A 25878-nucleotide genomic window follows, 5' to 3' on the forward strand; every position below is an offset into this window, starting at 1 on the left:
AACACCTGCCAGGGATGGTCTAGATTTACTTGGTCCTGCCTTAGCGTGGGGGGATTTACTAAAAGAACCTCTCAAGTTCCCATCTAACTCTATATTTCTATAATTCTTTGCCCATGATTTTTCTAGCAATTACTGATTTGTTATTTAATTTGAACAAGGAATTTCTTTTCTTCAGGAAAATCCCTACATTCCTGTCAAGGCTGTACTGCAAGTGGTTTGAGTTAAGTAATGCTTATTATAAACTTTTATATAATATTTTTCAGCTTTGTGAGCTACTATTTTGAAGAATTCTTCCTGAAACGTAGATACTAAACCCTGATTTAGTGTTGGTCTACTTCCAGTTAATATATGAAGGAGAATGCACCGTTGTAAAGACTGTGAACAGTGAGGGCCCACAATGCCAAAATGTTCATTCCATGATTCATTCACCTAGACTTCTATCAAAGAATGTTTCCAAATGCTATAAAAAGCCAAGGTGAGCAATTCTGCCACTAACAAGTTCTAGTTTTGAGAGTTATGAACACATGCTAATAAAATATATCCTCCATGTCCCCAACACCATTTTATATTAAAAACACTGATGACATCTGCAGGAAAGATTTGATCATATTCGGTGAGTCCATTCCTGTCTTAAAAAAAAAAGGGGGGGGGGGGGGAGAGATGACACACAGCCGCCAAAGGGTGATGAATAACAAAGGGAGAGAATGCAATCTTGGCCCTCCTGAAGTCAACAACAAAATCCTCACTGATTTCAATAGGGCTAAGATTTCACCCACAGACTTCACTATGTTTAAACCTTTATAGTGAAGAAAAATGAAAAGAAAAAGGGAATCATGACCCTTCCTCTTAAGGGAAAACGTGTACATCTCTCCTAAAGCTAAACTAATAAAGGTTCCATTTGCTAATTGAATGCCTACTTCTAGCTAATAAAATTGCTAAGCCACATTTGGTTAACACAGCAGCTAATGTATTTATACAGATGAGCATATGTACAATTTGAGATAACTATTTTATATTGGATTGTTTGTGAGAGTCCAAATAAAACAAATTTATAACAAGAACAAGTAATAATAATTAAAATTGGAATACTTGTTTTAGGAATTGTGCAATTCCATAGAGAAAGCTGTCATTTTTCTCCCCAAAGAGATCTCAAATCATGCATAAACTGAAGGTCAAGATCACATTATCAAGAACTATAGATTTAGTTCACCATTTCTCAAAAGTGATAGGATGAAGCCCCTCTTCAGCCTGGCGTCTATGCTTTTACAAGAGAATCTACTAAAGTAATAATTTAAAAAAACCCCAAAACTATTTATAGCCATTCTTAATTTTTCATTCAAAATCTATCAAACGAAAAAAATTAAAGTATTTGAAATTTATCATCAGTGTTTCTTTATTTGGACACATCTTCAGATGACCAGCAACTAGTTAGTGTCTTAAATTCTGATGTAAGATCATACTTTTACTTTAAATTTCTCTCTGAAAGACTGAATTTGTGTTATTTGTATTGCTTACACTGCAACTTAGTTCTGCTTCAGTGACTGAGCCAGCAGTTTCTCTGATATTTGTTTTGAATCAGGGTTCTTTAAAAAGGTAAAGAGAGATATAAATATGAATTTCAACTACAAATGCCCTTGTCACATTCCATAATTCCTAGAATCATTTTATAGGGTCCAGATAGAAATACAGTTTTTGGAAGGATCTGAATTAAAAGGCAGGTTTCTTTTCCCTCCTACTTTCATTTACACTAGCAGGTAATTACAATAATAGGTATGAACTTTCAAGATGCTTGTGAGAGCTTCCTGGAACAGAGACCCCAGCTTGAGATGACGTAGGTAAAAACTACTGAAAGTCAAAGCATTTTCTCAGTTTCTGCAATGTCTCCTAAAAATAAACCTGAAAATCAATTAAACTGAAGTTTTACTTTAGCAGTTTATTAAGTCTAAAAGTCCACAACCCTGTTAGCAGAACTATTCAATTAAATGCTTAAAAGAGAAGCTACCATCCAAGTTAGTGGTGCTTTCAGATGCAAATGATCTTACTAATGTACTATCAATATTTATCTCATCCTTTTTTACTATGACTTGATGCAACTATTAGCACAGATCCCTTATCTGCAACATTGTCATATTACAGTTTCTCCAAAGATAAAGAAAAAAAACCTAAACATAATTCTAAGAATCTTCTTCTAAACGATATACTGACATTCCTTTTCTCAGCAAAAATCATTGCAGGTTTAGGACTGTTTTATATTACACAAAGACTTTCACAAAGCCCTCAACATGTCAGCATATATTTCAGTAAGTCATGATTAGCAGAAGACCTGCTAAAAGCATTATCATCTATGTGAGGGGTTTGTTATTCCATGTCTGGCATTCATATTAACAGAATCAACTGAAAAGGAAAATGTATTAGTTATTCAGGTAAAATTTTGGATTTTTCTAACTTTATATTAGACCAAATAATTTAAAAATATTTAATATATTAGATAAATATGCATATTTTATTCATTAAGTTTCACCTGCACACTTGGAGAGTTAATGGATAATCCTCTCCATTAGAATTTCTGTTATTCAAGGAGTTAGATGATTTTTGTGAATGCAGTGGCAGGGAAAACATTCCCAGCTTGTGCTTTTTCTGAAATAAAGCATTTGGATCCTTTTTAAAAAAATTACATTTATTTATTTCTCTATACTACAGTATATTGACAAATACTGTATTTACATCACATGTAGACATGTTAAGACAACGTATAGGTTTCTTTGGCATACGTATACATGAACTTGTAAATTTTCACTAGAGAGAGAGATAAAAGATCAGATCTAAGTTTCTTTGGCTGCTTAATGAACCAAAAGCAAATATGCAATGTCAAAGTCTTCTCCCAACAGAAACAGGTAATTTTAAAGTTACACCTTATCTACCAATTTTCACAGTAGCATTACATCTGTCACAGGTGATAAAATAAGATATTCATAATAAACTATGCCAGATTTTGTTGTGCAAAACAGATTACTTTTGGGCAATATGAAAAAAATGTAAAATTCACATAATAAAGACTATTAGATACTTCAAAATGTTTTATTGGAGAAATAATACAGTAAAATACAAACCACGGCCCTGATCCTGCAATTTGCTGTTTCCCTGAAAAACAGGTTTTGGGGCACTCCCAGAATAGCCCACCTACTGCCTCCTTAATCTGTCTTCCCTAAAGTATGGGTTTCCAGAGTTGCTAAGAAAATATTTGGAGGACACGTCTGTCACAAGCTGCTGACAGCAAGTTCTAAACACTTTAAATCTTAGGCATTTCTTTCACTATAACACACATACATACATCTTTATCAATCCAGACATATACACGTACTCACTAACACTGTACTATGCTATACTATACTATACTTATAATATTTAAAGCTTACTCTGTCTTGACACAGGACTTCTCCTGGTGCTGTTGCGCGTTGCTGCTGCTGCCTTCTCATTTGCTTCTGCAGGTCTCCTCTGATCTGCTCCGCTCTCCTCAGCTCCTAGTCCTTCAGCTGCTCTGCTCCTAAGTACCCTCTGACACGCTGACTTTTATACTATCCTTTCAGAACCGTTTCTAGATGCATTAACTCATTAGATCTTTACTATACACGCTCGCATGTGCTCAGTACCAAACATTCCTGGCGCATACCAACATTACTTCATCTTCTGGACAACATTACCTCATCTCTTGAACACGTCAACATTCCAAACATTCCACGCATGCTCACTGCTGTGTTTACCTCATCTGACCTTTCCCATACTTTAGATGCATGGATGCAGCTGCACCATGTAGCGCTTCAGTGAAGATGCTACCTATAGCGATGAGAGGGCTTCTCCTGTTGGCGTAGGTACCCCATCTTCCTAAGTAGCGTTAGCTATGTTGACAGGAGAAGCCCTCCCATCAACATAGTGGTCTAGTGTAGATCAAACATTAGAAAAAATGTTAATAACTGTAACAATGCCCAACTCTAACTGTGTTAGAGAAGACCTAAAGTCTTGGTAGACTGAGCTCCTCCCTTGGGAATCTCTACCCCCGCAATCCCTTTGCAGAGGAGATAGGAAGAATTAAGAAGCTAGCTTAGTCATAGGGGTGGGGCAAAGTGGGACGACTCCAACTTACTGGTTGTGTGTTGGGAGTCTAAACACTGCTCTGGACCCAGTTAAATGCTTGGAATGAGAGAGCAGGAGGTGGGGTGCATAGTCTGTCATTCATTCACCTGCATGTACTGATCAACTACAGTGGCATTCACAGCAGTTGGGTCAGCACTTCCGTGTAAATTGCTTTGTTTTATAGGTTTAAAGCTCTATTTTGGCACCCAAATAATTTTAGCACATATCCGAAAAGACATAATGTAATCACTGCACATGAAAAACCTTTCATAACTTTTCATATTTTTTTCTAAAGTGACAATAGTTAATATCTAAACACGTATTCAATCATAAAATACAACATGCTGTATATTTTCAGAACTATATCATATAATTAGGATTTGTTGCTGTAACATTACTATTATTTTATCATTTAAAGTTACCAGAAGTGTAGGTCATCAACTTCCTAAATCTTTTTTAGAATAAATTATTCTGTTTCAGAATCTACATTTCCTCATTGCCTGCCTTCTGGACATTTTACAAACATTTCCTTTGTATTTAAACCTATAATAAATTTCAATTTTCAGTTACTTTAGTAGTAGACTTAACAAATATTAATTTTAAAATAAAGTATATTTCTTGCCTACCAGCTTGTATAGACCCTAATCCATCTACTCTTGAAGTGAATGGCAAAACTCCAGTGAACTTCATTGTATAGGATGATACTCAAATTCTACAGATAATGGGCATTGATTTTTGTCAAAGTTAAATCTATCAACACACTTTATTATCTACTGCACTGGAATTAAAGAACTGGGCACAGAATAAAAATTTCAGAGAGAACAAGAAACAGAAACTTTTGCAGAACTACATATTATTAATAAAATAATTCACTGTTTGCTTTAGTGTTACCTTTATATTTGCACTTTTATTTTAGGTTCAGCTGTTCATTCCTATTTTATCCAGCATAACAGCTTGTTAAAATGTTCCTGTTTTCTATCTCCTACTTACAGGAAGATCATCCTAGATAAAAAGTTTTAATTACACATCTAAAAAAATGTCTCTTATATAAAAGGTCTTACAAAGAATATTTTACAAAATGTTTGTCTTAAGATATTTACACTGAATGTATATTTACCTACTTCAGTTAAAAAAAACAAAAAGACAGACAGAAACTGAAACCTGATTGTTATGTTTCAGTTAAATTGGTAATGAGAAATCCTCTTTTGATTATGGTAGCATGATAATCTACAGCTTTTTTGCAGCTGGTTAGCATAGAATAATTGATAAAACAATTATTGTTTCACAGAACAGACAGTTTTAAGTTTGCATAATATAAACCATAGCAGGTACAGCCAAATATACAAGACAGTTTTTGTTCTTCTTTGCTAAATTAAAACATGCTTAACAAGTAGGCCATGTAGCTAATTTAAGAGTGCTGAACAAACTATTTGAATGCAAATTAGACAAAATTAAATCATCACACAAGTAGGAATCAACTACAGATGGCAGCACTGCATAGAAACACACTATTGTTTCTTTTCTTTACTTTTTTAATTATTATTAACAACCTTTCCCATTTCAGGTTATTTTTTAATAAATCTGGAATTTTGAATTAAATCTTACCAGCCAAGTCTGGCAAAAAACAGAAGCCAGGAAACAGGTTCTCACTGGTTAACATCACTTCTCCAGACTCTTAGGAAATGTATTTCCTTGTATAACTGAACGTTAGCAGGTTGAGGGGCTCCAAATAAACTAGACATTCACGCAGCATACTGTATGTTTCTAAAACAGAGGTTTTCAAACTGTGGGGTGCACCCCCCTATGGGTGCATGGAGGAATGTTTGGGGGGCAAGCAGCGACACAAGGCAGCTTGGGCCAATCCCACGCAGCGGGGCTCCGAGCCAGAACCCCCTGGGAGCAGGTGGGGAGCACCACCTCTACCTCCACTCACTTCAGTAGGCCACTCAGCCTGTGGGTCACCGTCAAAATCCACTGCAGCCGCGCCAATTTCCATTCCCAACAGCCTCTGTGCCCAGCATTGGCTCCATCCCCAGAGACTGTCACATGTGCCTTCCCACACCCTGAAAACCCCAGGGAAGAGGGGCAGAGGGCTGGTATTGGCCCTGCCCTAACAGTGCAGCCTGGCTGCAAGGTAGCAGCAGCCTGCTGCTGAGGAAAACTTGGACATGCCATTGCTAAGTATCTTTTATTTGAAATTTACAGGTGTAGGTAATGTAATTACTTGTGTTAAGGTCTCTGTTAGATTTATGAGTAAGCGATCAAGCATACTTTTGCGTGTGTCTATTTTTATCTGGGGGGGGGGGGGCGGCAACCAAAAAACTAACCCTAAGAAGGGCTCAGCTCAAAAATTCCCTCCTTTCAGTAAAAAACAATTTCAACAGTGCTTACACCAACCCTTCTAAGAAACATTGACATATTTCAGGAAAGTGACAGAAGCCTCAAAACTGGAAGCTCAAAGCTGAGAGTGGGGATCCATGTCATGAGTCAGTGTACAACCTCACTGAAGTCAACAGGATGGCACAGACACCTAAAATACAGTGGCTGACAGATAACAAGGGCAGAAGCCTGGAGAGAAGCCCGGTCCAGCCCTTGCAACAGACCTACAGAATGCTTCCCTCAGAAGTGCTGGACACCAACGAGGATTATCCATCTTTAATAACAGCCTTGCATGTAGACTGGTGATTAAATTTAGGCTATATCTACACTACTGCTCATGTCGACAAAACGTATGCCGCTCAGGGATGTGAATATTCCATTCCCTTGAGCAACATAAGTTACACCTACATAAGTGATCATGTGCACAGCGCTATGTCGGTGGGAGAATTTTTCCCACCAATATAGCTTATGCTACTCACAGAGGTGGTTTTTTTATGCGGACTTTTCTTCCTCCCATCAGCATAGTGTGTTCACCGGACGCACTGCAGTGGCACAGCTGCACCGCTTCAGCACTGTATCTATAGATATAACCTTAGATTGCCTCTTCCTCTTCTAGTCCTCAAAAAGATGCAGGGTTCCACTTTCTTTCTGTGCCTCTCTCCCTGAACTAACTATTGAAAGGGGGAGCATTTCTCTACCCATGCCATCCTGAAAGGAGTGAAGGTTGGAAAGAGTCTACACCTGCTGTGATGGGATATACAAACCACACACTGGACAACAAGGAGTTAAGGAGCTGCTCTGGGCTCAGGCAGCTCCAACCTGCCACATCTGCAAGGTATGCACAGGCTAGAGGAGGAATTTAAAAGGAGAGCAGAGGAGTTCTCTTGTTGGCAGTCCAGGGAAGAGGACAGACCTTCAGCCATCAGCTCCTGAGCAAAGGGATAACTGAAGGCAAGAGCTTCCCAGACAAGCACTGCCTGACAGCCCCTCCCTGAGGGAAGGAAGGACCAAATTCTGATGCACCCTGAGGGGGATTCATTCCCCTCTATTTCTTATTACGTACGTTTATTTGCATTAATTCCCTCTTGCTTTTTGTTCATGGACTGCCCCAGAAGTGGAGAGACTTAAATTGACCTGGCCAAAGGGCCAAGTCACAGGAAGAGGCAGGACACTGAAGAGGCAGAGCAGCTGTCAGCAGACCTCCAGCAAAGAGGGAGCAGCTGCTCTCGGCCACAAGGAATCAGCGGTGAATCCTTTCACACTGTCCTCAACAACTTCCTGGCTGCTGAAAAGCAAGGTTGCCACTCTCTTCCTCATTCCTCCTCTCCCCCTCTCCAAGTATTTTTGGGGTCATCCATCTTTCCTTTTTCATCTTTCTCAGACCTCTGTTACTTATATCTTAACTGAGAAGCAGTGTGAAACAGTAGAGCACTCATCCCCTAATATATACTTTTTTCCTCTACCAGTCTGACAAAAGTTTGGGTTTATTTCAGAGATAGTACCATTATCTCTTATGGTACTGGCGATAAGCATAGGTTAAGTATCCATGCGGTTTTGTTGATAAATAATCTTGGATATAATTGACGATAAGGGTTTTTGAAGAGGATAGAATAACTCTTCAGTAGGTGTGCTCACTGCTGTCTGCACATTTCCAAAAGGCAAACGTTTAAAGAAACTTTCCATCCCATGTTAGGCCTTCATCTCCTTTTTTTTTAAATTAAACCCAGTGTCTGCAGCTTTCCAGTAACACAATGAAATGGAAGAGTAGAGGTGAACGAGTAGGATAGGTTTCAATTTGAAGAAGAGAAAAAAGTAATGATGATAAAAACTGCACTCCCCTTCTGCCTCTCAAAGTGTGTCCATCCTGCCCAATATTGTTGGGAAGGATTGTTGTCCATCCTTCCCAATATTCTGCAATTTGAGTGTTATTTCTGGATCCATCACTCCTCCTAGATTCTCAGGTGATGCTGTGGCATACAGTCCCTTTTTCAACTAGAGTAGCCTAGTTTGAGTCCATGTCTCTCTGAGATGGACATTGCCCCAGTGATCTAAAACTTTGTAGCTTCAAGACTAGACGACTGTAACATACTCTAACAAAGACTCAAACTTCAGCTACAAAATGTCTTGAGAGGGGAAGGCCACTGTGACCCCATAACACCAGTGTTCTGAGATCTGCACTAGTTATCTGTTCATTTGAATGCAACTCGAGATGTTAGTTATAATTTAAAATCTCTATGTGACCTTGCAGGACCTGAGAGGTCACCCCACTTTCTATGTCTCATAATAGGGGTCAAAAGCTGCTTAGCTGCGCTTGCTGTTGAGTTCTGGTTTTTAATTTTCACAGCCAGTGCCAATGTTATCAGATATCCATATTTCTTGAACTTTCCTCCCTTGGAATTTCTTCATATTCCAAGATGGAAAAGCTTCAGGAGACAGTGTAAGAGATATTTGTCGGGCTTTCGACTGATATTTTATAAAATGAAACAGAGAACAGTTGTTAATATGAAAGGGGTTTTGTTATGTTCTATTGATTTGTAATTAAACAAAAAGCTTGCAGATTCCTTGGGTATGGCATGAAGGTAAACTGACAGACACAATTTTTGACAAACGGAAAAATGATTTATATTCATTAATTTGAATGTGATTTCTAATTAATCAGGAAAGGTTCTCCGATTCATTATCGTTTCCATGATGATAATGGGCAGACTGCACCATGGTCTTAGAGTCTGCTACATCTTGGTGCCAGCCAGTATCATATGCAGCTGACAGATCCACAAGAGCAGTACCAACTTTCTTACCCTTCTTAAAGCCATCTTCAACGTCTTGTGTTAGGTGAATAACTTAAACTTGAATTGTCTGAACACAGCCTAAACAAAGGGAAGTTTTAGTTCAGTAACCTTGCTGATGGGCATCAGAACCAGGGTCTCCATAAGCTTTTATGTGACACAAAGGAGACAGATGTTGCTGACTATTCCCTGTTAGCCCCTGGTCCGGTTCATAATGGAAATAACTAATTGGAGTTTCATCCCACAAGCTGGAGACAAAAATCAGCCAGCTTAGGTATCTCTATAACAGACTCCTGCAAGTATCTGTTCTGACAGGTTCCTCTCCTTTTCAACATATATACTTACAACATACCAACAACTAAGGCCAACAAGTACATGTATGCCGATGACATCAGCCTTACGGATGTTGGTATAGAAAGGTGAACTGCAATGCTTTGCTATCATCAATGATGCAGCCGTTAGATGGCTGAACAATCTAGACATTGACTTGTGAAAGAAGTAGGAAGGCTTTTGCAATAATGTCACTCAAAGAAGTGGTATGGTAGCTTTACAATTTAATTAGCACACAATAACTACATTCAGTGACAGTAAAATTGTGCCGGGAGACATCCCATCCATCCAATGCCTTAAGAGCATGGAAATAAGAAATTAATGAGAAAGACCGGTGCATTCTTTTCCATCTCCATATTGCATACACTGCATGAGACTTTCAATTCCATCTCCAACAGATGCCCCAAAACCATCTGTACCCCAATTCCAAACATGCACTTTAAAGAGGCTACCTTATGCGTCACCAGGGCATGTAAGAACATGCCTGAGGACTCTGAGGTTTTTCCATGCCATGTGCTGTGACACAAGGACAAGCCACATGACAACAAGACATAAAAGGGAGCTGCACCATCCCCATCTGGTCTTCATTCCTGCTTCTATCCTACCTCTGGATCAACTCATCTATAACTGAATCTGTGAAACAAAGGACTGAGACCCATCCAGGTACTGGATGTACACCAGAAGAACTGTACAAGTCTGCAAACTCCATAATTCTGCTGAGAATCTGATATATACGGACTTCAACGTCATTTGTGCATATCTGATTGCTTTGACCTTTTAACATTTATCTTTTCATTTGTTTCTTTCCTTTTATAATAAACCTTTAGTTTTAGTTACTAACAGATTGGTTGGCAGTGTGATATTTTGGGTAAGATCCAAACTTATATTGATTTGGCAATGTGTCTGACCCTTTGGAGATCAGGAGAACATTTTGGTAAAGGGAACAGAGTTTAAATAACTTACCTCTTTACTGGACCCAGTTGCTGATTGGGAGCCACAGACTGAAATGCAATAAATGTGTATTTCTTCTTGTAGCTTCTTGATAACCAGTGTGGGAAATCAGGCGCACTGATTGTGACTGGCCAGGGAATCTAACTGCAATGTTAGACACTAGTCTGGGAGAATCTGCTCTCCTTTTTAGAGCCTGCCCTGACCTTAGCATTTTCAGGTGAGCCACCCTAGGCATGGACAGGTCACATCCTAAACAGATCTAAATTTTTTATGTGAACTGAGAATGATTTAATGAACTTACCCTGGGGAACATAAATGAATGGCCACAAGCTCCAGCCAACAAGCATATTTGCTGGATACACGAATTCCCATGATGTTGCTGGTCCCTCCTGGGTGATGATGATTGTTAAGAACTTTCAAAGCAAATAATACTCCTAAAAACAAAAAAAATTACACTAAGAAATAAATAATTGAGTTCAAATAATGTGAAAAACTCAACTGCAAAATAAACAAAAATGGTTGATAACAACTTAGATGTTTTGAGGAATCCCTGAACTTGGGGACATATATACTCAGTGCACTGAGAAATGAAACTGGCCAAAAGCCAAAATAAATCATTGGGTCTGATTAGGGATAAGAATAACCAAAGATATTACAGAATGTCAAGTAGCCAGGGCTGATAGAAAAATCAGAGCAGCATCGGAGGATAGAAAGTGAAGCTCTGAACAGAAAACAAGAAAGAAGGGTTCTAGAGAGAGCTGAGACACTGGCTTTTTGAATAAAAAGAGTGGAGTTTTTCCTCCACAGCCAGTACCTTTGAGGTCCAATAATCTAAAAGCTAGTGGAGTTCTCTTTCTGCCCTGTGCTGAAAACACAAGACCCAAGAGTGGGAATCTTAAGAGTATAGTATTCTTAACAAAAACATTTTATAGTATTTGCTGCTGACTTTGATTGTGCAGAAACTGTGAACTTAAATATAACAGAAAAAAAAAAGTTACTCACTTTACAGTAACTGTGATTCTTCTAAACATATTGCCTATATATAGTTCACTCTTCATATGCATGCACTACATGCATTTAAGTTCAGATTCTTTTGGCCAGCTGTATCCATTGAGGCTGTACCTCTGTATTGAGAGTCCTCATGCCTCCGCCCAAAAGATCTGAACTCAAGTGCATGTGGTACACGTGCATCAAGAATGGAATACATATAGTTGAACAAGCACTCAAAGAAGTATAAACAGATATTACCTTTTCTAATCTGTTCCTCAGAGAAAATATCTGCATTTTCTATATTATAAAATATTACTATACAGCATCTATAAATATGCACTTCAATAAATTAACGTGTACTTACTGCATGCCTTACCTGAAAAGCCTACAGCACAATTCATTTTGTATGAAGGGTCATTCAGAAGTCCTGCAAGCGCAAATTCCAACACCATATACACAATGCCAATCAGCACCGAAAATACTGCAATTATATAGCCAAACAATATGCTTCCAAGCTTATGTTCCAACTTTATCCCCTTCCAAAGCAAGGAGACCATGTTAAAATATAAATGCCAATCATCTGCATGGTGAACTGGAGCAAGCACCAAACGCTGCCAGTCTTTCTGGTAATAACTTTGATCTACACTAATGCACACTTTCAGCAGTGGTTTCAGAGGTTTCAAAAAAAGAAAAATGTTCAGTGCGAGGGTCGCAAGTGTTACAGGTGGAATGTTTGCAAGCCCAACTTGAAATACTTGAGAAAGTAGCAAGAATAGTCCTACATTTACTCCTCTCTGTCTTCGCTGCATAATCACTTCTTATTCAGAGAAATTATAGGAGTGTTCTAATTTCCAGTCTATTGTAGGAATCCAGCAACACACAAGTTTAGGAAATTCTGAAAGAAAAATAAATCTATATTAACTGACATAGAATTACTTTATCAATAACTAATCAAAGACAAAAGGGACATTTTCAAACTCATTGGGTGTTTTCTAAAACTATATGGCAGGGGTGGCCAAACTTATTGACCCCGCTGAGATACCCTTCCCGGGTGGGCAGAATCCTTTAGCCCCATCACCCTGCCACAGGGTGGAAGTTCAGAGCTCTCCACCCCAGTCTGGTAAGCAGAGAATGGGGGGAAGCAGAGGGCTCAGAGCCCCACTTTAACTGTCAAAGAGCCGCTTGTGGCTCGCGAGCCATGGTTTGGATACCTCTGCTATATGGAATATTTCACAAGTTCTGCAGAAAATTATCAAGTATAGCAGCTGCAGCCAACACAGTTGAAGACAAAAATACAATTTACATGAACAAAGTTCAAGCACATAAGTTTACCATAAATACAGGATGGTGTTCTGCATCCCTTTATAAGGCCTGAGTTAAAGGACTTTGCACAGCAAATTTATAAAGGCATGAAGGAGAGAGAGGAGACTGTGAGAACAGCTGAAATTTGCATCTCACATCCCTGTGTAGGGCTGTGTAGTTGATCTAAGCTATTCATGAATATGCTAGCCATGTTTCCACTACCACCTTGATCCACTCACAACTAGCTTGTGACCACAAACTGTCATGAAGGGAGTTGGAAAGTTCCACTCTGTGGGCTCTCAACTTTCTGGCATTCCATTTTTTAGCTTTCCATGGTCCCACAGGCAGTCACAGTATTTGACTCTCATTCTATCTGAAATCCCCCACTCCTTTTTCTTCCTAAATTTTACAGATAATCAAGAGACACTAAGAATGATAATCTAATGACTACATCAGGTTGTAATGTAAAAAAAAAAAACTACTCATATAGATAAGTGTCCCACATAAGAACTTACTTTAAAGACTGTGACTATTTATGTACTTCTTGGAATAATCTTTTTGAGTGGTGAGAATACATACTTTACATTTTCCTTAATACCATCCTTCTTTTAAAAAGATATAGGATAAATTAGCATAAAAGAAAATAGTACAAACAACTAGAAATAAAAATTCCACATACGTATACTCAATGAGAGAGATTCTTACTCCCTCTCTGCCCCATTTATGCCAGGTAAAATGATCCCAGAGATGTAAAGAGACTCTAAAAGCCCTGGGTGTAGCAGGGGGCAAAGTGGGAGAAAAATTCTTCTAACATGGAAACTGAGGAAGACAATAAGGCTGTCCTTTGAGGATCTTTGTAAGCCCTGGTATACCTGAGGTGAGAAAGGAGTGTTGAGGGGTAAGCGGCAGATATCCTGGAAAACAAAGCTGCCTTTAGGCAGGCAAGGGCAGACTGCTATAATTCAGACAGCTCCTCAGGGCTGTCTAAATTACACTAAGGGTTGTTCCAGCCCCTGGAGCATTCCAGAATCAAAAGGGCATAAGAATGGTTTAAAGCCATCCTTTCCCCCCACCTCCTGGGATGTGTGTTCTGTGCTGTACCTCTAAGAGGTGTAGCACATAATTTCACACAATATATGTATTAATCGTACAGAACCAGGAACAAAGATCAAATTAATCAAAGCCATTCTTATCTTTCAAAACACCATGAATCATTTCCATGTTTTCCAAAGTTCTTACCTCAACATAACAATATTCAAAAAGTTTTCCAGATAAAAATCCATTATTTTAGAAAAATGAATATTTATATATGATATAAAAGTAGCAGTGGCTTACTTTGGTTTAGCATAAGTCTGTATTTCACAGCTTTGTACTATTAAAATCAGGAGCCTTAAAACCACTGCGATGGGGGGAATTTCAGCTTCCTCATGGGACACAGCACTAACTAATACACTTGGAATGGCCAGAGATAAGCCCTGTTTAAAATGTGATATTTTTATTTTCAAAGAAGTTATCTGAGGTCATTTGAGAGTTTACGACTCCCTCTGATCCCTATATATTTGGATTCATGATGTAGTGACCTCATGCAATAATCATAGCATTATCATTAAGACATTTAAATGTTTGTGGTTCCAGATTAGACATTTTACAAGACATATTAGATGTATTTTCCCTCCCGGCATCACTAAATGGAAGAGTTAAAGCTGTTGCGGTTTCTTAGTTATCCATTTATTACCTTAATATGTTTGGATTTCTCTTAAGTGCAATCTCAATTTTGAATTTCCTGGGTTTATAACACTTGGACCTGGATATAAATACAACTTTATTTTTTTTAAACCCATTAGTTACTAATACGTACTCTCTCTTTAGCATAGATTTTTGTCTGGTATTTACTGAATTGTTTTAAATTATTAAAATGTCATACATGAACACAATACAAGAAACCCAAAGAGAAAGCAACCATGCACTATTTCTAATGATCTGAAGATATGTAAGTTTGAACCTTAATTAAAAAAAAAAAAGTTTAACTTTTACAAGCAGTACACCAGAGCAGCTAGATTCCACCAGACTGTTACACTGGGTTTAAAGCTGCTTTTCACCACCAAAAGTGCAAAAAAAAAAAAAAAAGCCAAAGTGTACTGGCAAACCCAGCCCTTATTCTGTAATTGACACTGGTTTAGAAGGCTGTTTTAGTGGCACTACATGAAAGAGATATGGGGAGAACCCAGTCCCTGAGTCCAATGTCCATGTACTTTAAGGGCTCCCCTATACTCCTGCTTAAATTCGCCTGCCAGTACTGCCTCAGTGTGCAGTGGAACTAAGGTAGCAGTACTATGGAGAGTCTGCCAAGCACTGATGCTCTAGCTAGTATGCAGCCAAAAAATAAATAAATAAAATCTTTAAACAGTGGTAACTGAGCCATGCAAGCTAACCAGTGAGAACTTTTGACACAGGTTCAGTCTCCTTCATACCATTGAAACATTACAATTACTAGAATTATTGCATACAAATTAGCTGCAGAGAAATGATAGGGATTGAATAGTTACTTGAGGAGTCACAATGGCTCCTTTAAGAGAGTTATTGGAGATGTTGACTAAGCCTGCCTGTAGCCTGTATTAGATGCAATCATCAATAATTTGATTTAACCTAATTTCTTCAAATATAGCCTATGAACAAGATTTCAATTAACTACCTGATAAATTTGAATGGTCTGCATTATTCACTTGATAAAGTCATTCACCACAATGAGGTATCAATACTTATGGGGGCAAAAAGTCCACAAAGGCCTAAATCAATAATGTCACCATAACACATGCATCTTCCTGCTGTCTCTAGTGTTATGTCTTGTGCCTTTACCTTTCCTGAGGTGGAATTCTGCAATTCTACTTTTAGACCAGGCTCTGAGCTGCAGTACCCTATGTATCAATTATGCTTATCCAGCAAGTCCAATTGGGCTCAGCACCTGTGATTCTTCTCTTTGGGAACCTGTGACTATATGACCAAACAGCCTTTTTAAGCCAAAAATACTGTTTATTTTAACAGTAGGAACAAAGAATAAGACAGAAAAGGCTTTCAAAACAACAACACAGTTTACAACAGTCTTAACTAAAGTCTTACTATCATCTACCCCCTAACGGTAACCTAGGCAGACCTGACTTCTTCAGACAACCCCAAGGGATGCTCTGTGTGTCAGCCTAGTTCCTGATGAACAGCCAACCCCCTTTGAGGAAAAGTCCCTTTTTAAAATACTTTTGATCTTCAGGTTGCCAAACCCTGGCCTTGATCAACAAAAACAATTTTGTAAATTTGCTGGAATGAGGACTTAGAATCTTAAAAGTTAACAGTTTTGCATAGTGTTTTAATAACCTTTAAGTGTTAGCTGAGAAGTGGCTTATCTTGAACCATTCTTCTTTTCTTCCTGCTTGTTTCCTTACAGTTACACATTAAGCTAAACCAATATACTCATACAGTTAATACACTCGATTACCAACAATACACACTACTCATAATTTATTACAGAGCAGAGTTTACAGTAATTTCTCCCAGGATTCTCAAGATGTAGCAATCTTAATAGAAAGTTTTCAAAATTCCTGAGTTGAATTTCAACATATAGCCACTAATACTACTGGATTTCTTTCCTTTTTAGATAAGTCTAATTTTGCAAAAACTGTGGTAACCACAGTTGGTTACACCCTTCTGAAGCAGGTGAGCTCAAAGACAATTTCAATGACACAGCTAAAACCGATAAAGAAAACCAGTGGCAAGAAGCCACTCAAAGCCACCAGGGAACAAAAGGAAAAAGAAAATTAAAGGCTACAGAAGCACAGTACAAATCAGAGCTGAAGTTCATAGCGGCAATAGAGAAGTGGAACCTACCTAAGCAGGTGAAGGTCAGAAGAAACTGAAATATAATGTTCTAGAGGGCACCAGACCAACTGCCAACATCATAGAAAGAGGATTGTCTTCCCACCTGTGCCCCAAAGAGCCATATGTATATTTGAGCTAGAGTAGTTCATCCCTGTCATGAACCAGCCTCAGACTAAATAGTAGGAATATAATCAAAACTATATATTTACAGAAATGTCTCTTTGTCATAAGAGATACTGTCAACTGGATAGATTTTAAATCTTTTTTAAAAGTCAGAGTATTTTTCTGCTCACTTGTTGATGTTAGAAGGCTCTTTGGGCAGGCTCAAGCATTATCCCTGGAATATGCTCAAGCTTATTTCTACTTCCCCTTTATCTCTGTGCACAATCCTACTTGCTACCTCTTTGGTTTTGTTAACAGTTGCAACATCAAAGCTGTCAAATATGCTCTTTTGCAGAGTCTGGAAATGGGCTTGCACCACAACAAAACACTGAAACTGACTATACTTCAAGTATTGTCAAATGCATAATATAAACAAGCTGAAAAACAGAGAAAAAGAACTGGTTTTTCTTTCCTCTGTAAAAAAAGTGAAAAATTAATCTGACCTAATTCCTGGTTTAGAAGCATCTAGGTTGATGGAAGAATTTTTCCACTGACCTAGCTACTGCAGCTCGGGTAAAGACCTTACCTACATCAACAGAAAACCCCCTTCTGTCGATGCAGAAAGTGTCTACACTATGGGCATTACGATGGCGTAACTGCAGCTATGCTGCTGTATCACGCACAGTGCAGATATGCTTTTTTACAGCAAACTAATGAAAGTATGGGAAGAAAGGAATAAACAGACTTGAATTTATGCACATTGACGTCACACCTTTAGCTGATTTACCTTAACTTTCCAGTGTTCACATATAAACAAGCCCCAACAGTAAAAAAAAGACATAATTTGCAAATAGCAGCCTGAGTGTTCAGAAGAGACTTAAAGTGATACAAGTAAATGGCATTAGAACACCAGCTCAGAACCTGCATACACTTGGGCACAGCAGTTACAGGCCATCAAGTATTCAAGGAAAAAGTAAAATGCCTAAGTGGTACTTTCAAGTTTTTTCTAGCTTAAAAGTAGGTCTGAAAAAAGATTTGACCTGACCTCCCATGAGAATAGCAACTTGAACACTGCTCTTAGAAATTCTATGAACAGGAGAATGGCCATCCTGGGAAAGACCAATGGTCCATCTAGCCCTATATCCTATGACAAATGCTTCAAAAGGAATGAACAGTACTGGGCAACTATCCAGTGATCCATCTCCTGTCATCCAGTCCCAGTTTCTGGTAGTCAGAGATTTAGGGACACGCAGAGCATGGGATTATGTCCCTGACCATCTTGGCTAATAGGCATTAATGGATCTATCCTTCATTAATTTAACTAATCCTTTTTTGAACCCAGTTATACTTTTGGTCTTCACAAGAGGGGTTTGTTTATATTAACTGAAGGCATAAATGGTTAAACAATCACAAACAAAAAAGCTATTGATAGAATGATGTCAGATTGGAGGGAGGTTTCAAGGGGATTTCCACAGGGATCTGTTCTTGGCCTGGTGTTGTTTAACATCTTTATTAATGACTTGGATGTAGGAAAAAGAGTATACTGATCAAATTTGCAGATGACACAAGCTGGGGGGTTGCCAATGCTTTGGAGGATAGAGCTAAAATTTAGAGGGATCTTGATAAATTGGAGAACTGGACTATAGACAACAAAATGAAATTCAACAAAGACAAATGTAAGGTGCTACACCTAGGAAAGAAAAAACAAATGCACAAATACAAAACAGGGGATAACTGGCTTGGCAGCAGCACTGTTGCAAAGTACCTGGGAGCTGTGGTGGATTACAACCTCAACGAGCCAGCAATGCAGTGCTGTTGCAAAAAAAGCAAATGTAATTTTAGGTTGCATTAACAGGGGCACAGCATGCAAATCACAGATGATAAAGCCGCTCTACTGCTCATTAGGCTTCAGCTGGAAGGGATTCAGAGGTGAGCGACACAGATTATCAAAGGGATGAAATGAAAGCCAGATGAGCAAAGGCTGAAGAAACTGGTTATGTTTATTTGGGAAAAGAGAAGATTGGGGAGGACATGACAGTGGTCTTCAAATATTTGAAAGGCAGCCATAAAAAAGATGGAGAAAAGTTGTTCTCTCTTGCCACAGAGAGCAAGACAAGAGGCAACAGGTTCAAACTACAGCATAGCAGATTTAGATTAAATCTCAGAAAAAACTTCCTAACTGTAAGAACAGTAGGACAATGGAACAGATTGCCTAGAGAGGCTGTGGAAATTCCTTCACTGGAAGTTTTCAAAAAAAGCTGGTTAGCTATTTGTCCTGGATGATTTAGACATAAGTCCTGTATCTTGACAGGGAATTAGACTAGACGATCTTTGTGGTCCCTTCTAACCCTATGATTCTAACACCCCCTGGCAATGAGTTCCACCGGTTGACTGTGCATTGTGTGAAGAAGTACTTCCTTTTGCTTTTTTAAACCTGCTGCCTATTAATTTCATTGCGTGACCCTCAGTTATTGTTACATGAAGGGGTAAATATGTGAAGTAGCTAGAGGTAGCTACTAATCCAGAAATTGCAATGAAAAAAAAAAAGAATTAGAATCACTTCTATAAATGGTTTTGAGGCAAACAGGACTATAAAGGTAACATACATATTCAGTGGGATGCAGGGTGCATTCAAGGGTGCTAGAACTAGAGGGTTTAGGGGTGCGGAAGCACCTCCTGGCTTGAAGTGGTTTCCATCACATATAGGGTTTACAGTTTTGTTCAATGGCTTTCAGCACCCCCCTATAAAAACTGTTCCAATACCACTGGGTGCATGTATATAAACTCCAGGCAAAACCACGAGTTTATATAGTTTAATTTCAGCTTACTGAAAATAAAACCTAATGTTTAATTAAAATTCACAATCTGTTTATTACATGATAACATATTTCCTGTCTATATTTGAACACAGTATTTTGCTTGTATAAAGCAAACAAGCAGCCTTTTTTCCAAAACAGATCTTTATTTAGAAGGTGCGCATTTGAATTAGTACAAATATGACAGCTACTCGAGTATGTGAACGTTTATTTTATATTCTTAGTGAACTGTAAAATTTAACAGCAACAATGCTTGTGGCTAGTTTGTTAGGAACTATTTTCACTAGTGGATTTTTTGGTCTGAGAAGCTCAATTTGGATGTGAATGTCTACAGATTTAATTGCAAGTTGTTTAGAGCACAGATCCTCTTATTTTGTTCATACAGTAACACAATGGAGACCTAATCATGACTGTATTATGCACTAGCATAATACCAACAACGGGTAACATTTTCTAACCAACATTCCTGCTCCCTCCTTATCCTTTCAAACAACCACGTGTTACCATTCATGAATATTTTTTTAAAATAATCCAAGAATATCTATATATTTATGAACTAGACACCATTCACAGGCTTATTTTTCTTAAATGTGATAAGAAAGGATGATGCATGATTACGAACACATTTGCTCTAGATTTCTAGATTGTGACCTCAATCCTGCATACACTTAGACATGAGAGTGTTAGTATATAAACAGTTCTACTGAATTCCATTATCTGGAAAATTAAAGCATATCTCAACCATAATGAAAGGGACCCCATTCAGATTGGTTCTCTAGGCACTACTGTAATTCAGTGTGAATCCCAGCAATAGGACCAATGAGTCTACTGGACATATAAGTGTGACATAATGGTCTTATGCCCAAGATGTTCCATGTAAATGTACAATTCATGCATCTTACAATCATGTGGTTCCCCATTCCAAAGTGTCTATGCTTGCTTTGTGAATAATAATTTCTGACTACCAGCATATTGTTGACAATGGAGTTTGTTCAGAACTCGGTGCTATTCATTTTCCTTTCATGTATTCGGTTTTGTATATGTAAAATAAACTGAACTTTTCAGTAGGAAAATATAATTACAAAAACTGTTATAAGACTTATTTACATTGCAAACTCAACCTCCTGAAAGTTTAGAAATGCTGAAGGTTGCCGATGCAACCTTAATTTGGTCCACTTTGGTGTATGCATTATACCTTCTTTAGTTATATGACCACATACAATTTTTTTTTCCACAAAACCCCTGATTCATTCAGAGCACATGATGAACAGCACTCAGGGAATAATGCAGATGCTCAAATTATTTTTTATCCTCATCATTCAGTCTTTGGCATCTGCTTTATTTACTGCACATCATCCAAACCCTACACTGAATAAAGAATTATTAATTTCTTCTTGGTCTCTTCTACAGTGCTCTATCACAGTGTTTCATAAATATTAATGAATTTATGTCCTCTGTGAGATGAGTTTATTATTCTCCTGTTTCTATAGACAGGGAGACTGAGGCAAATAATTTGCCTGATGCCACTTATTCACTATAGTTGCCATGCCAGGATAGGAAACTTGGGACCTCTTGATTCATAAACTCAAGACCATAATGCCTTCTTACCAAAGATGCTGAGCAGAAGATGAAGAACACACAATCAGAGACCACCTGCCAAAATTTTGGTTAAAATGACATGCCTAGCACCACAAAATCTGTGATAGAAGTAGAAACAGAACACAGCTCTGTGTGCCATTCACCTGCCTTAACCATGAAAACACCCTTTCTCTACGCACATTTCAACTTCTGCAACAAGTAATGGAGGAGTCCTACAGACAACAGCCTCATTCACACAGAAGTCTGAACCCTGAACACCGGCCACCCTGCACACTGAATGAGACAGAGGTCATGTCGATATAGAATGTGATCAGGTAATTAAAATTATACCATAACACGTATGCTCAAGAAAACCAAATTAAGATTGCATGGTCAATCTAAACTCTGGCATTTTCAATCTTAATATTATTTTAATGTAGTATTTTTGTAGATAATTTCCTGAGGTGATAGTGTTAAAAAAAGGGAAAAGGTAAAAACAAATAATATTATGTGTAATTGTAACAATCACCACCTCTGCCATGCATCAGTGGTAGGGTTTGAATCCTGATGCATTAGCACTGCAGCACAGACTTCTACCGCTTTTTTTATAGGAATAGCTAATTAGCTTGCAACAGGAGAAGGCTATTATCTCAGACCCTGTCTACACTTACCTCCGGGATTAGGCGGCAGTCGACGGGAGTTACGCAAGCTATGCAAAAAACTTGCATAACTCCCGTTGACTTCTCTGCTCCTCTTCTGCGTGCCATCTTCACTGCACTGCGCTGACGGGAACCGCGTTCCCATTGACACAGCGCTACGCCACTTTTCAAAGTGGTTTTAGTACGTCGATTTCTGGATCGACTGAGTGGGTCTTCACTGACCGCTCAGTCAATCCAGAGAAATCGATCTGATGGCGGCAAAGTTGCCACCATCAGTGTAGCCGTAGCCTCAGAGGGTGAATAGGCTGTTGGAACTATGTGCTGGATTTGGAGGCTGTTTGAGGAGAGACCAGCCCAGCTCAGCTCTCTCCTGTCTCACATCTAGAGATGTGGGAAGCCCCTACCCCACATGGTGTTCCCAAAGGGTGGGGGAGGGTGAGCCACTGGGCATTTGCTGGGTCTAAGGGGTGTACCTGACAGTGGGAGTCCCAATGCAGTGTGTGCTGGTGGTGTTGATTTTTTGGTGGCAGAATGGGCCCAGCTCTTTAGAATGCTGTTATTTTTTTGCATGCTGCTAAAATTTTGCTGATAATATAAGCAACAGAAAGAAAAGAGCAATTTTCAAAAATTCATAATTCAACTAAGCCTGAACAGAATTTCATGCTTCCCCACACCTTGCCACACTCACCAGCCAGGACTGTGGGACCCATCCCGAGCCAGGAACCATTCAGCAGTGGAGTGGCCTCCCCTTATGCCAGGGAATAATCCACTTCCTTGCAGTACTGGCTGGGGAGTCTCAGCTCCGCTAGGCCAGGGCAACTGCAGCCTCCCCTATATCTCACGCCCTATATCTTGGGCTCCTCAGCTGTGCAGGGAGCCCCCTGCAGCCCTGCTGATAGCACTGCCCCAACCATATCCCCCAACCATACATCCCCTTCAACTTCCTACAACTATAAAAATAAAAATTGCCAAAATTAGAAAAAAATAAAATAAAAATCAAGTTCTTCCATGCCTAATCATATGTGACACTGCAGGCTTCTCCACAGCTTAATGAGCACTTATTGCCATGCCCAGTTTCCTTCATTTGTCCAAACACAAGCACATAACACAAAAACAGTTCCTCATCTGATCCTTTGTCCTAGGGTTTCACAGCCTGCCCTCCCAAGGGTCTCTTGTAATTCTGCTTCTTGCAGCTTCCCAGTCACAGCCATCTCTCATTTCCTTTCTGGAGCATCAGCCCCAGGACTACCCCCGGAGCACCTAGCCTCTTGCTGCAGAGACCCAACACCGGATTTAGCTCCACTCCTCTGCAGTTCCTCTCCCAAGGCATACCGTGCCCCACTCACTCCTCTTCCTGCACTCCACAGGCCTCTGTAGCCACAGGTGTAGCAGCCCTGCCCCCTTTAACTGGCTCAACTGGACTCACCTGCTCTGACACAGAGAACTGGGCTTGGTCTACTCACAGGAATCAGCTACCCTGTCACAGTGCCTTAGTTTCTGAGGAATTTTTCTTTCCCCCGTGAAAATACACAAGACAGAAGAGTGCTCACTTTCACAGCAGTATCTCTGGATGAGAACATAAAGACTCTTCCTGCTACTGCAGAGAAAAGGAAGCAGAATAATCATTCCCTACACTTCAGCACCTACAAAACAGCAGCTCATTTAGGCCCCAATTCAGAAAAGCATCTCTATTTAGTACAGCACTTAAGCATGTGCCTAGGGGGCTTTCATTAATTGGGGCAATACTTGGGAACATTGTATTGCAATAAGATGGTTATTTCTTTTTCCTCCACATCTCTTATGCTCTGTTTACTCCTTTCAACTAATGTTCCCTTTGTATCTTCCTCTCATTTCTAATTCTATATCTTTTTTACATCAGCCCTTTATGCCTGGAACAGACAGACACCTTCCTTTGTGTCAAAGACTCTTCCCTCCTCTTTCAAAACAAACTTCTTTCATCTGGCTTTACATCCTTAATCTCAGTTTCATCATTCTTGCCTGTTCTTAACAGAACAAAGAAAGGAATATGGAACAGCAACTGATTAAATTACCTGAATTCTCAAATTTTCCTCTTTACCACAGCATTCCATTTTGCCTACTTTATTCATCCCTGTTTCCTCTGGCTTTCATCATTTCTGATAATGATATCAATCTAAGGTCCTTACTATTATCATCACTGTAAGGTCCTTGATTCAGAAATGTTGGCTTTTTGTCTTTAAAGCAAAATGCCACCATTAACAACAAATTAGAGTGTTTTAGAAAATAGCTATAAGAAACAATTAAGCTTTGAAAATAACGGGTCAGAAGTGGGATAGACAAGACAGCTTCCTAAATAATCTGTGCTGTAAGGTACTAGAGAAGTGGTTCACAAACTTCATTACACCACGACCCACTCCGGAGAACAAAAATTACTACATGACCCCAGGACGGGAGGACCAAAGCCTGAACCTGAGCCTGAGCCCCACTGTCCTGGGGCGGGGGGGGTGGCGGCCAAAGCCGGAGGGCTTCAGACCCAGGGATGGGGGGCTGTAACCTGAGCCCTGCCTCTGCTTTGGCTTCAGATGCAGTGCAGCTGCATCAGCTATAGCGCTTCAGTGAAGATGCTACCTACACCAACAGGAGAGCTCCTCCTGTCAATGTAGGTACTCCACCTCCCCAAGAGGTGGTAGGCTATATCTACAGAAGAAGCCCTCCTGTCAACATAGTGTTGTATACATTACACCGGGAGTTAGATCAGTATAACTCCATCACACAGGGGTGTGGATTTCCCATGCCCCTGAGCAACATAGTTATACCTACATAAGTTGCTAGTGTGGACGAAACCTAAGAACAAGGAAGGCCTGTCAGGCTTCTGAGAGGTGTAAACTTCCCTATCCATCTCAATGAGTTAACTCTGAAACAAAGGATGACAAATTCAATGTCGGCATTTTTAATTATTTCACTGTTGCACCTACCCCGTCAAAACCTTCAGCTTTCCTCCTGACCACTTTTATGATGCAGCAATGCACTATCACTACAAAAATCACTGGCAGATCAAAAACCCATTTTACAAGTAAAGGCAGTTGCCACTTAATTTCCAGTCTACTACACCAAAATGCTATGGAATCCAAGATTCTTGGCACAGAATTTAGGTCCAGCTTACCACAGAGTGCAAAGCATCTCACTTTAATTTAAGGAGGTTTCTTTTATCTTATTTGTTTCTTTGATTCCCATTTAAGCTACAGATCAGCTTGTAAGCAATTTGAGGCAGGAACCATCCTTTTCTCTGAGTTTGTACAATGAGCACCACAACAGGGTCCCAATATCACTGACACCTCTAAACGCTACTATAATATGAATAAATAATAATAATGGTAAGGTATCCCCAAAAACATGTCAGCCAAGTAGCTTTATATTTGGCTCCTACAAGTGAAACACAGAAAAAAGATAGCAAACAGATTCTAGAGAGCTTTCTGGTGCTTTTGGAATGTAATTAATTTAACACACATAGTGCTTTCAACTGTTTGAAACATTCTTCCTCCAGCCTCTACTGTGTTTATTAAAAGGCTAATGAGACTTGAAACAATGAAGGACTTATTCTGTTTTTCTCCAACGATTTCCAAAACATGCCACAGCCTCCAAAATGTACAAATTTTCAGAATAGGCTTTAACTGGACCTTTGTCTTTAGCATAGGCTGCCACGTGTCTGCATTTTTTGTCACCTACTCAAGATAAATGTATGAACTAAACATTCTAAGAATTTGTTTTTGTTTGTTTGTTTTGCACTAATCCAGTGAAAAGCATTTAAGGATTTAGTTTTAATTTGAACAATAGGACCCCTTTTGCTTCAGAAAAGTTGTTTGGCAGCCACAGGATATTATACTGTGATTAACTGATTACCATTATTAAATTGCCTGTCGGTAACATTCCTTAAAATATTTTTGTAGATAACAACTAAGAATTAATTCTGTTACTGCTATGTTATTGACTTTACCTACAGCAGTAGAG

The 25878-nt window shown here is 39.1% G+C and overlaps 1 protein-coding gene across 3 annotated transcripts in view; it reads right to left on the minus strand.

The window, feature by feature from the left end:
• RHBDD1 (rhomboid domain containing 1) overlaps window positions 1-25878 on the minus strand; it is an 86086-nt gene that overhangs the window by 50064 nt on the left and 10144 nt on the right. For all 3 annotated transcript variants that reach the window (XR_010922242.1, XM_067561489.1, XM_067561615.1), the window contains exons 2-3: window positions 11944-12462; window positions 10879-11011 (exon numbers count right to left, since the gene is read on the minus strand). Coding sequence is in view for 2 of the 3 variants with exons in the window: in XM_067561489.1 (XP_067417590.1) it covers window positions 10879-11011; window positions 11944-12376 (566 nt within the window). In the remaining variant the exon portion in view is untranslated. The remainder of the gene's footprint in view (window positions 1-10878; window positions 11012-11943; window positions 12463-25878) is intronic.

This window comes from Emydura macquarii, unplaced genomic scaffold, assembly GCF_026122565.2.
Source record: "Emydura macquarii macquarii isolate MOO-44397 ecotype Brisbane River unplaced genomic scaffold, CSIRO-AGI_Emac_v2 contig_18, whole genome shotgun sequence".
Lineage (NCBI taxonomy): Eukaryota > Metazoa > Chordata > Testudines > Chelidae > Emydura > Emydura macquarii.